The sequence below is a fragment of the Carcharodon carcharias genome, chromosome 14 (assembly GCF_017639515.1).
Source record: "Carcharodon carcharias isolate sCarCar2 chromosome 14, sCarCar2.pri, whole genome shotgun sequence".
In the NCBI taxonomy this organism is placed as follows: Eukaryota; Metazoa; Chordata; class Chondrichthyes; order Lamniformes; family Lamnidae; genus Carcharodon; species Carcharodon carcharias.
The window spans coordinates 70,261,431-70,274,700 of NC_054480.1; the positions used below are offsets into that span (position 1 = coordinate 70,261,431).

The following is a 13,270-nucleotide window of genomic DNA, read 5'->3' on the forward strand; positions in this document are numbered from 1 at the left end:
TGGAGAATATCCATCTCACACAAATGTTATTTTGCAACTGTCCCTGTGCCAAATCCATTTATTTTTCAACCTCAGTGCAGGAAGGAAAAATATAACATGCACGTCCTTTAAAGTAAAAGGACAGTTCGAACTAAGAAATTGGTGGTGTGAGAAGTGGGGGGGGGGGGGGCGGGGGCGGTGACATGAATTCTGCTGTTGCAGGTTTGTGATAAACCAGATAAATTATGTATAATGGAGATGTTCCAGCATTGAAGTACCTCATATAATATCCACTCCCATTCATAAATACTGGCTATTTTACCATTCAACTCGACTGGACAATGTGATCATTTCCTTTAACACCACTGCACAGAAACAAAGTGCTAATTGGTTGGAAATCCAACTTGTAGTTTCTCTCTGAGGTCAACCTGTTGTTGGGTAAAAGGAGGCAGACATGTTTATTCTTACACCAAGATCCCACCTTGCCATGTCTTCTCAAACTAAAAACTGGCTGAACTCAAAGGGCAAGAGAGAAAATGGTTTATCTAGACAACTGCAAATATTTTTCTTAAAGTGAATTTTAGTCGAGAGGAGATATAAAATCTCCCTTTTCATCATCTTTCAGCTCCCCTATGAGGCGGTGGCCTGCTCTAGTAGGAGCCTGAGCTGCTCAGCCTGCTGGGATAGCTCTGTCACCTGATCCTTCATCTCTTGCAAGGCCATTGGGTTTGGATGCATCACAGCATTCTTGGTTGCCACAGCAACCTTTTTCATCCTTCCACAAAACTGGTTGCTTCGACTGAGCATCTCTTTGTGAACAGTCTTCTGTCCTGTCTCCCGACACAGCATGTCCACCAGTTTCTGGCCGATCATTATCACCACCTTGCTGTGTTTGATTAAAATATCTGCGGGCTGGTTTCCATTGACGCTATCAGTGAATGCGACGATGGCCTTTTGCAGGGCATTGAAGAACATTTTGCATTGTTCAGAGCCAGAGGTCACAGGCTGGGTCGCTTTCGGACTCATTTTAACGCTGCTGTCACCTGGTTTTCTAATCTTTTCTTCCGTCATCTATACAAGAGCAAAATTGAGTTAAGGACATCTTAAATTGCTTTGCAGCCAAGTGTAGTCGCTGTTGTAATGTATGAAATGTGGCAGCCAATTTGCGCACAGCAAGCTCCCACAAACAGCAATGAAATAAAAGAAATAAAGATTTGCATTCACATAGTGCTTTTCAACAACCACTGGACATCTCAAAATGCTTTGCAACCAATGAAGAACAGTGTAGTCACTGTTGTGATGTAGGAAACACTGCGGCCAATTTGTTTGCAGCAAACTCCCACATTCAACAATGTGATAAAAGACCAGATAATCTGTTTTTTGTGATTTGATTGAGGGATAATTATTGGTTGGGGCACCCCTGCTCTTCTTCAAAATAATGGCATGGGATCTCTTACCTGCACTGGAGTAACATCTCATCTGAAAGACAGCACCTTCAACAGTGCAGTACCCCCTCAGTCTCCACTTGATTTTTGTGCTCAAGCCCTGGGGTGAGACTTGAATCCAGAACCTTGTGGGTCAGAGGCATGTGTGCTACCAACTACTAGGCAGAACTCCACTGCTCTTCCTTGAATGGTACTTTGGGATCTTTAGCATCAGTTGAGAGAGTAGACAGGGCCTCGTCATATCCAAAAGACCTTCAGCAGTGCAGCACTCCCTACTACTGTACAGGCATTTTCAGCCTGAAGTTTCTGCTCACATCTCTGGACTGTGGCTTGAAACCACAACCTTCTGACCCTGAGGCAGAAGTGCTGGAAACCAATAATGAAACGCCATGCGGAGGACTTTCGGAGCTCCTAAGGGTGAGAACCGACATAGGCGTGCGGTGATTTCATGGAGACCGGCTGGCATGCTGGTTTGCCAACACCATCTCTCCCCAAGCCATTTTTGGGAGGGCTGGGTCAGGGGCAGAATAACGACCCGCCTGCAAAAGGCAGCTAGCCAACTGAGGCAATTAACGTTAGGATATGGAGATGACAAGAATGGGTGCGTAACTGGCAAATAAACTTCAAAATTGGGCTATAATCCGTCGAGATAAGGAGGCTTCAGACGAGTCTGTCAGTTGAGAAGGTTCAAAGGTGGGCAGCCCCGCCGACTCAAAAGTGGTGGGGGGGATTGCTGGAGGCCCTAGAACAGCCATCTTAGGGTGCTTACACTGCGGCATTAAAAGGCAGCACAGAAGGCAAGATTGTGCAGGGCTATGGGGAGAAGGCGGGGAGAATGGCACTAGGTAAGTTGCTCATTTGGAGAGCTGGTGGAGATATGATGGGCCAAATGACCTCCTCCTGCACCACAACAGTTCTGCAAATCTGTAATTTAGTTAAGTGTGAGGTGGTACATTTATGTAGGAAGAATACACATTCTCTTTAGATGAGGCCGCATACTCTTTAGAAAGTAAGTGTTTAAATCGTCAGAGGGACAGATGCACTGGGAGTGAAAATACATATCAATAATAGTAGTGACACAGTTTCATAAGGCCATAAAAAAACAAACAAAATGCTGAGGTTCATTTCTAGAGGGATTGAATTGAAAAGCAGAGAAGCTATGTTCTGATCTCCATACTGCCAAAAGGAGATAGAGGCACTGGAGAAGGTGCAAAAAATGTTTACTAGAATGATACCAGAACTGAGGGGTTATACGTGTTAGGAAAAATTGAACAGGCTAGAGCTCTTTTCTCTAGAAAAGAGAAAACTGAAGGGTGACCTAATAGAGATTCTGAACTTTATAAAAGATTTTGATAGAGTAGACACAGAGAAGATGCTTTTACTTGCCGGCAAGGCCAGAACCAGGATTCACCAATATACGATAGTCACTAATAAATCCGATAGGGAATTCAGAAATAACCTCTTACTCAGAGAGTGCTTAGAATGTGGAATCATTATATGTCCTCGGCTCAAACATCTTTAGCTGCTTCATCAATGACCTTCCCTCCATCATAAAGTCAGAAGTGGGGATGTTTGCTGATGATTGCACAATGTTCAGCACCATTTGCAACTCCTCAGATACTGAAGCAGTCCAGGTCCAAATGCAGCAAGACCTGGACAATATCCAGGCTGGGGCTGACAAGCAAGTAACATTCGTGCCATACAAGTGCCAGGCAATGACCAAGAGAGAATCTAACCATCGCCCTTTGACATTCAAAGGCATTACCATCAACAAATCCCCCAATATCAACATCCTGGGAGTTACCTTTGACCAGAAACTGAACTTAACTGAACTAGCCATATAAAAACTGTGACTACAAGAGCAAGTCAGAGGTTAGGAATCCTATGATGAGTAACTCTCCTTCTGACTCCCCAAAGCCTGCCCACCTTCTACAAGGCACAAGTCAAGAATGTGATGGAATACTCTCCACTTGCCTCGATGAGTGCAGCTCCCACAACACTCAAGAAGCTTGACGCCATCTAGGACAAAGTAGCCTTGTTGATTGGCACCCCATTCACAAACAGTCACACCCTCCACCACCAATGAATAGTGGCAGCAGTGTGTACCATCTACAAGATGCACTGCAGGAATTCACCCAAGGCTCCTTCGACAGCACCTTCCAAACCCACAACTACTACCATCTTGAAAGACAAGAACAGCAGAGAGGTAGGAGCACCACCACCTGGAAGTTCCCCTCCAAGTCACTCACCATCCTAACTTGGAAATATATCACTGTTCCTTCACTGTCGCTGGGTCAAAATCCTGGAACTCCCTCGCAGCACTGTAGGTGTACCTACACCACATGGACTGCAACCCTTTAAGAAGGCAGCTCATCACCACCATCTCAAGGACAATTAGGGATGGGCAATAAATACTTGCCTAGCCAGCGATGCCCACATCCCAGAATGAATAAAGAAAAATATTGAATTGTTGAAGTGAATAACATAGATGCGTGTAAGGGAAAGTTCAATACACACAGGAGGGAGTAATGAATGGAAGGATACATTGATGGTGTTAGATGAAGAAGGGTGGGGAGGAGACTCTTCTGGAGCATAAACACCAGTACAGATCTTTTGGGCAAAATAGTTGTGTTTGTGTGTTGTAAATAATATGCCATGTATGGAAACAAGAGAAAGATAGAGCTTTAAGCTGTCATAGGGGGAAGCCTTCAGAAAAGTTTGGCCTGGTGGGCAAGGCGAGAGGAGGGAAGCAGCAGAGGCAGCTGATCAATCCTCATGACAAGGGAATTCATCGGCCACTCCAATTTGTTGTTGGGGGTGAGGCGGAGGAGGCAGGGGAGAGTGGTTTAAGAGGCAGTGGAGAAGAGGGACGCAGCATCCTGCATTCTAAAAAGGTTTGACAGAGAAGAGCAGAACTTGATAGTGGTCCAGCAAGAACTGGCGATGAACGTCCACCATGAATGTTGAAATCTGTTCACCATGGTTAGCCCTCTAGCACTGAAAATAAAGGTTGCCTGCCTAATGTGACCATAAAAATATTTTAATGAGAACACCTCTGATGTTTTACTTGCTGAAGAAGTTTTTAAAATCATTAACAGTGCAAATTTAGTTTAAGTAAAATGTACTTTACATAATCCCAGTGAGAGCTGGGCAGTTACCTGTTGGTTTTTCTGTTTGAAACTTTCTCTCTCTTTTTGCTTGATGCTCTCCTTCTCCTGCCTTTCGAATTCCTCTTTCCGCTGCAGGGAAACACCAGCGAGATTATCAGGAGACTGTTACTCATGGCCCCGCAAGAGGCCCACTCAGAGAGACCTTTGGTCAAGGCCTCATAAATGCCAGCACCAGCCTTTGGCATGCTCGAGGAGCATCTTTCAACAGGCAGGCCCAGCTGCATGGCTACAGGGACATGATCTTTAAGTTGGCCAAGTGGGCAGCTGCATTGCAGAAGCTATCAGGATCACTACTTCTTGAGTCTGCAGTCCATCTGCTACTTCTTCGATAGCATCTTCCAAACCCTAGAAGGGTTTACCACCTAGAAGGACAAGGGCAGCAGATACATGGGAACACCATGACCTCCAAGTTCCCCTCCAAATCACTAACCATCCTGACTTGGAAATATATTGCCGTTCCTTCACTATCACTGGGTCAACTAGAACTCCCTCCCTAACAGCACTGTGGGTGTACCTACACCACAGGGACTGCAGTGGTTCAAGAAGGCAGCTCACCACCACCTTCTCAAGGGCAACTAGGGATGGGCAATAAATGCTGGCCCAGCCAGTGACACCCACAAGCTGAGAATGGATACATATACAAAAAAAATTATACTTCAACTACCCATCCCGCTCCCAAAACAGTGTTACACTCTCCACTCTAATTAGGGTGAAGCAGCCATCTTACTCTGGCTTCTTGGAGTTAGTGCAATTCCCCCCCACAACTTGCAACTGTTAGGAATTCTCCAGAATTGACATTTCTGGTAGGATTTCTCCTCACAAACATGACATCTCAAATGTATTTTCAAAATACAGTTTGTGTTCAGATAAGTCATTTGTAAGTGAATTGTTCTAGCAATGGGCTGTAATCCTTACAGCAGTAAATTGGTCCAGTGTAAAACATCCTTAGGTATCATCTAAACAAGGGGTGTGCTCACCCCAGCCACCAGGAACAGGAGCTCAGTTCCATTTGTGTTCATATTTCATATTTGTTTTTTTGAATTTCAAGAGCCTATAATTTTAGAAAGACTGATCCCTGGATAGATCCTTAATCAAAAAACCATTAGCATCAAGATAGAATTGAATTGTGGCTTGTGAGGCTTTGCTGCATTAACCTAAGACAAGTCTGGGCATTCCTAGCCAACATCGTCAGACAGTCCAGTGTTTAAATAAATTCTACACAAGGGCACTGTGCTCCTTCAGGTACCTGACACTGTCTTTAGACAGAACAGCAACTTCCTGGGGTAAAAACAAAAAACTGCGGATGCTGGAAATCCAAAACAAAAACAGAATTACCTGGAAAAACTCAGTAGGTCTGGCAGCATCGGCGGAGAAGATTCTGTTGAAGGGTCATGAGGACTCGAAACCTCAACTCTTTTCTTTTCCGCCGATGCTGCCAGACCTGCTGAGTTTTTCCAGGTAATTCTATTTTTGTTTAGCAACTTCCTGGGATTGTATTAAAATCTAAAGTGAGTTCCTGGGACTGTGTCAATATTTATTTAAAGGGGACCCTGGGAATGTGATAGTATTTCAAGGAGAAAAGAGAGACTTGCATTTACGTAGCACTTTCCATGACCACTGGGCATCCCAAAGTGCTTTGCAGCCAATGAAGTATTTTTTTGAAGCGTGGCGACTGTTACAGGGGAAAAAGGGACTCCTGGGAGTCGGTCGAAATTTAAATGGGATCCTGATCCTTTGGAGTGAGTGAATATTTAAACGCTGAGCTTGGTGACATCACATCTGCAGAGGGTGCATTTCCCACAGGTAGAATTGCTTTGCCTGTGATGTCGCATCCAGTGATTGAAGAGTTCTGATTATTAAGATACAAATCTGTCAAAAAAAAACTGAAGTAGATTTATGGAATTCTCTCCGGATCAGAGTTCCACATAGCCGCAGTAGAAACAACCCAAATGGCAGTCAGTAAACTCTGCTTATAAAGTTACGTTTTGCTGCACATATTTCCCAGACTGCAAATATCTTCACATGTTCACACATGAGAATTTTACAAAATCTGGTTGTGATGTGGAATACATGGAGGCTGTTGTTCACGTAGTGTAATACAGTGTTATTTTGACACTCTGAAATAACTGACCACTGCCACTGTTGGAACATGCCTCACAAGGACCAGAGACAGGAGTGATGCTCAATGAGGGCCTGGGAGATGGGTGGTGAGGGACTGGGGTGGGGGAGGGGCAGTGAGGGGCTGTGGAGGGAAGAGGGAGGAGGGAGGAGGGAGGGCCCGGGAGGGCGGCTGTGGAGAGAAGAGATAGGGCCCAGGAGAGGGGCTGTGGAGGGTGCAGGGAGAGGGGCTGTGGAGGCAGGGCCCGGGAGAGGGGCAGGAGGAGGGAGGGAGGGCCCAGGAAATGGGCTCTGGAGGGAGGAGGGAGGGTCCAGGAGATGCACTGTGAAGGGAGGACCTGGTAGAGGGGCTGGAGGATGGAGGGCCTGCGAGAGGGCTGAGTGGGAGGAGGGAGGGCCTGGTAGAGGGGTTTTGGAGGGAGGTCCCAGGAGAGGGGCTGTGGAGGGGGGTCGGGAGAGGGGCAGGAGGAGGGAGGGCCCGGGAGAGGGGCTGTGGAGGGAGGACCTGGGAGAGGGGCAGGAGGAGGGATGTCCCGGGAGAGGGGCTGTGGAGGGAGGGCCCAGGAGAGGGACTGTGGAGGGAGGGCCCAGGAGAGGGACTGTGGAGGGAGGGCCCGGGAGAGGGACTGTGGAGGGAGGGGCAGGAGGAGGGAAGATAGAGGGCCTGGGCGAGGGGCTGTGGAGGGTGGAGGAAGAGGGAGGGCCCAGGAGAGGGGCTGTGGAGGGAGGGATTGTGGAGGGAGGACACGGGAGAGGGTCTGTGGATGGAGGGCCTGGGAGAGGGACAGGAGGAAGGAGGGCCCAGAGAGGGCTGCAGGGGGAGGAGGGAAGACCTCGGAGAGAGGCTCTGTAGGGAGGGCTCGGGAGACAGGCACGAGGAGGGAGGGCCAGGGAGAGGGGCTGGAGGAGGGAGGGCACCAGCCGCAGACAGTTTGTGCCTGAGAGAGCGGCTGAGTGAATCAGAGCTGGCGTCAGCTGACAGGGCCAATGAGGTCGGCATTGGGTAAAAGGCACGTGTGGCCGCAGATAGAGTGTGTGTTAAGAGAGCACTGGGCAATGGTTCAGTGTATCTGGTCAATCCAAGTCGGAGTTAGTGTAGTTTAAACCGGATCCCAGGGAGCCTATTAATATTTAAATGCAGCCCTTGGGAATGGGAAGATTTTGCCAAACAAAATGTTGGGGTGGGTGCAGTATCTGCCCTCCCCCAGCAGATGGTGATAGCAGAGCAGAAAATACTGTTAGACTGGGAATGTCCTCAATCCGAGATTGTGATAGCTCCTGTTCATGTACTAACCTGTAACTGGACATAATCACAGTCTTCTATCTGAGTTTGCTTGGCAATTAGCAAGTTGCTTGGTTTTAAATTAAGTTCCTTCCTTGGAGGTGTGGGCAGTGGAGCTTTCTGTTTAATAATGATCCCGCTGCCCTTTCTCTGGAAAGGAGAGTGATTGTTATTGATGGTTTGCTGTTGGCCCAGTGTTGAAGGGGTTTGCTTCTGACACTGTCCTTCCTGCCTCTGTGCCTGGTTGAAGAGAAGCTTCCCATTTGCAATTATTATGGATGTAAGTCGCTTAACGTCATCTGGAATGGTCCGAGTTACCATGACAAAGCGATCAAGGTCATCAGGGTTTGCTTGGGGTTTGCTCATCACCAGAACGCTGAGGGACCAGTTACAGGCACTCAGCACTCGAGTGGTCTCCACCATGATCTGGTATGAGTCCTCCAAAATCTGTAATTGCTTGTACAGCCGGTTCTGGAGGTTGCTGTCTGTCAGGCGCGTGGCATTGACTTTCACCCCCCGCACAAAGTCCATGAAAGTGCCCAGGCATTTCATGACGTTGTCTGCTGTAGAGTGGATCTCAGTGAGGTTCTCTTCCAGATGGTCCTGGAACCTCCAAGTTCGGCTGACAAAGACCATTATGCTGGCTACTGAGCTGGCTACCTGTTGCTGTAGCTGTACCAACCTCCCAATGGCCAATTCGACATCCAGTGTTATTTCCTTGGCAGGCTTGGGCACAGCAGGGCCCGGAGGAGTGCCCGAAGTGGTGGGTACAACACTCTGTCTGCTCTCGGCACTGGAAGTGTTGACTCTCTCCTGTATAATTTGAACATCTCTGGAGACTTGCGGGGGGACATCGTACACAGGCTCACCCAGCTTCCTCATGTTGGCTGTGTCTTTCACATTGGCTGGTGGAGATATCCTTGGCAGATCATAAATGTTTTGCTGAGTGGGGCTTGTCCAGTCCAGAGTGGGTTTTGGAATGTTCACTGGAACGTCATAAATTTCTGAAAGTTTTGACAGACGGTTACCTTGGTTGGAGGCTGCATGTTCGCGTGATGGGGGAATGTCATAAAGGGACTGGCTGGAGGAAGGGGAATTCTTTGAGGGAGGTATGTCGTACAGAGGCTGGCTCAGGGGGCCAGTGTGCAGTCTGGTTGGCAGCATGCTGTGATTAGGGAGACCCGAGCCTGCGGTTCCACCCTTGGTGGGAGGAACATCGTAAAGGGCTTCCCTTGGGAAGGCAGCCTCATCCCTCAATGGCGGCACATCGTAGAGTGATTGTTTTAAAGCTCTGGAGCCATCCCAACTGAGCTTGCGTGGAGCTGGCAGAGTGCAGTATGGCCCGATCGGTATTCCCTGAGGCTCCCTTCCATATGACGGGGGGATGTCATAGGCACTATCTCTCTTTGGCCCATCTCTGCACACACTTGGAGGGACGTCATACACCTAGAAAACAAACCATAGACACAAACACCTTTAGAAGCGTTCTCCATGAGTGAGCTCTCCCAGCTAGGGCCCCATCCTCTCCAACTTGTGCTGAGTTAACCAATCTCTCTTAATGTAGGGGCAACGTAATTGACTTCAGTTCTCCCAGCCTAGAGAGAAACCAGACTACCAAGGATTCCTCACATATGGTCATTCTTGAGTGACTCCTGTTGTAAGGCAACTCTGATACCGATAGTCAGTCCAGGATCAAATCACATCTAATTGTAATGCCCCTCATGAGGAAATACCTGGCTGGCAACCACTATCTCCAGCAAGAGGTGTCAGTGGAGGCAGCCAGTGCTTTTGGACTTGCATTCTAGTAACAACAATTACTTTAATTCTTGTTTCTCTCTCCTCAGAAGCTGCCAGATCTACTGAGTATCTCCAGAAATTTCATTTTCAGATTTTCAGCATCCTCAGTGCTTTCTTTCACACTGAGTAAGTAGATAATTGCTTGGCTCTGTTGGCAGCACTGGGCCTGTAAGCCAGAATGTTGTGGGTTGAAGTCCCACTCCAGAGATCTGAACCCAAAATCTTGCCTGATGCTTCGGTACATTACTGACGGAGTACTGCACTGTCAGAGGTGAGACAGAAAACCCAGGCCCTATCCACCCTCTCCTCAACTGGAAGTGAAAGGACCCAAGACCACTACTGAAAGAAGAGCAGGAGAGCTCTTCCCAGTGTCCTGCCCAACCTTATTAAAACAGACAGTCTGGTTATTCTCATGGCGCTGCTTGTGGGATCTTGCTGTTCCAGCTGGCTGCTGCCTTTCCAACAAAACAACACTGACTACATTTCAAAAGTATTTTTGATTGCCAGCCTCCTCAGGACACCCTGAAGCCGTGACTTTACAGAAACAATCTAAGTGAGACAGTGTGGGCTCTTTCTCAAAGGCACGATCAGATGCGATATAAATACAAGCCTTTCTTTTTACCTGCTGCTGGGTTGTAGCTCTGGGCCTCTCGAAACTCAATGGAATGTCGTACAGCTGCTGGATTAGACTCCTCTCAGCATCCGTTTGGAACATTGAATATTTCCTTGCTGTTCCAGGACTGCCAAATGCCTATTGGAAAATATATTTGTAAAGTGCTGCCATTTGACAAGAGCGACTACATAAGACCATATAATGTAGGAACAGAAGTAGGCCATTCGGACCATCGAGTCTGCTCTGCCATTCAATGAGATCATGGCTGATCTGATAATTTTTAACCCAACTTTCCTGCCTCTTCTCCATAACCCTTGATCCCCTGACTGATTAAAAATCTGTCTATCTCAGCCTTCAATATACTTAGCGACCCAGCCTCTACAGCCCTCTGCAGTGAAGAATTCCACAGGTTGACTACCCTCTGAGAGAAGAAATTCCTCCTCATCTTTAAATGGGCATCCCTTACTCTAAGATTATGCCCTCTCGTCCTAACCTCTCCCACAAGGGGAAGCAACCTCTCCGCATCTACCCAATCAAGCCCCCTAAGTATCTTATATGTTTCAATAAGGTTACCTCTCATTCTTCTAAACTCCAATGAGTACAGGCCCAACCTACTCAACCTCTCCTCATAAGAAATTCCCTCCGGGATCAACCTAGTGAACCTTCTCTGGACTGTCTCCAATGCCAGTATATCTTTCCTTAGATAAGGGGACCAAAATGTTCATAGTATTCTAGGTGTGCATTCTAGTGCCTTGTATGGTTTTAGCAAGACTTCCCTATTTTCATACTCCATTCCCTTTGAAATAAAGACCAACATTCCATTTGCCTTCCCTATTACCTGCTGAACTTGTACGTTAGCTTTTTGGGATTCATGCACGAGGACCCCCAAATCCCTCTGTGCCATAGCTTTCTGCAGTCTTTCTCCATTTAAATAATATTCAGCTCCTCTATTCTTCCTGCCAAAGTGCATAACCTCATATTTTCCCACATTATATTCCATCTGCCAAGTTTTTGCCCACTCAATTAACCTGTCCATATCCCTCTGTTGACTCCTTGTGTCACCCTCATCACTTGCCTTCCCACCTATTTTTGTATCATCTGCAAACTTGGCGATAGTACATTCACTTCCCTCATCTAAGTCATTAATATATATTGTAAATAATTGTGGCCCCAACACTGATCCCTGTGGCACTCCACTAGTTACAGGTTGCCATCCTGAAAATGCCCCCCTTATCCCAAATCTCTGTCTTCTATTAGTTAGCCATGCTCTATCCATGCTGATATACTACCCCAAACACCATGGGCTCTTATCTTATTAAGTAGCCTTACGTGCGGTACCTTATGGAACACCTTTGGAAATCCAAATATATTACATCTACTGGTTCCCCTTTTTCTATCTTGCCAATTACCTCCTCAAAGAATTCTAATAAATTTGTCAGGCATGATTTCCCCTTCATGAAGCCATGCTGACTCTGCTTGATTATATTATGTAATTTTAAATGCTCTGCTATTATATCCTTTATAATAGACTCTAACAGTTTCCCAATGACAGATGTTAAGCTAACTGGCCTATAGTTACCTGTTTTTGTCTCCTCTTTTTGAATAAAGATATTACATTGGCAGTTTTCCAACTCTCTCGGACTTTTCCAGAATCTAAGAATTCTTGGAAGATTACTACCAGTATCTCTGTAGCTACTTCCAGGGGACTTATCAGCCTTTAGCCACATTAGTTTCCCTAGTACTTTTTCTCTAGTGCTAGCTGTTGTATTTATTTCCTCCCCCTCTTTTTGCCCTTGATTATTTAGTATTTTTGGAATGCTATTAGTGTCTTCTACCTTGAAGACTGATACAAAGTATTTATTCAACTTCCCTGCCATTTACTGGTTCCCCATTATTATTTCCCCAGCCTCATTCTGTAAGGGGCCAATGTTCACTTTGGTCTCTCTCTTCCTTTATTTATTTAAAGAAGCTCTTACTGTCCATTTTTATATTACTTGCGAGTTTACCCTCAAAGTTTATTTTCTCCCTATTTATTTTGGCAATTTTTTTTGGTTTTTAAAGCTTTCCAAATCCTCTGGCTTACCATCAATCATTGCCACATTTTATGTCTTTTCTTTTAATTCGATACTATCCTTAACTTCCTAAGTGGTGAAAATAGGCCTTTCACATACAATATAGTCAGATTTTTAGCTAGCAGGAATAAGGAATGATTTATTTTGCACCTGGAGGATGAATGCTAGCTGAGCATTCAACTGGGGGGAGGGTGTAAAGACAGCAAAAAGCTGCTGAAGCCTTATCCAGGGACCATAGCATGCATTTCCAGCAGGGGGCACTGGGTAGTAACCTGAACACTGAAACTTCCCCAAACCCAGTTCACAGAATCACTGAATTGTTTCAGCACAGAAGGAGGCCATTCAACCCATCGTGTCTATTGGCTCTCCATATGAGCAATTTACCTAGTGCCATTCCCCCACTTTCTCCCATTGCCCTGCATTTTTTTCCTTTATAGATAACGATCCAATTCCCTCTTGAATGCCACAATTGAACATGCCTCCGCCACACTCTCAGGCAGTGCATTCCAGGCTTAACCGCACACTGCATAAAAAAGTGTTTCCTCATTATAGCACCTCCATCACTTCAGAAATAATTTTGGACTTTCCCACTCTGATTGATATGGTTTCATAATTATTTTTTCAAACGTACATTTTGCTTCAGGATGCTGCCAGGGTGATATTAGTGAACATCCCTAATGGTCCTGTGTAGGTGATGAACCTCTTGAAACAGTGCTGATGGCGCTTGGTAGAAGGCTCCAGTGTTTTAACCGTGTAAAGATGAGCTGTCTACACAACCAAGCAATGCAAAGGTA

The 13,270-nt window shown here is 46.3% G+C and overlaps 1 protein-coding gene across 1 annotated transcript in view; it reads right to left on the reverse strand.

Annotated features, from left to right (window-relative positions):
- Nucleotides 1–255: 255 nt before the first annotated feature.
- Nucleotides 256–13,270, reverse strand: part of LOC121287228 (enhancer of filamentation 1-like) — a 317,894-nt gene continuing 304,879 nt past the window's right edge. Inside the window, exons 4-7 of the mRNA XM_041204916.1 lie at nt 10,414–10,542; nt 8,007–9,440; nt 4,583–4,663; nt 256–1,050 (exon numbers count right to left, since the gene is read on the reverse strand). Coding sequence (XP_041060850.1) covers nt 610–1,050; nt 4,583–4,663; nt 8,007–9,440; nt 10,414–10,542 — 2,085 coding nt within the window. The 3' untranslated portion in view covers nt 256–609. The remainder of the gene's footprint in view (nt 1,051–4,582; nt 4,664–8,006; nt 9,441–10,413; nt 10,543–13,270) is intronic.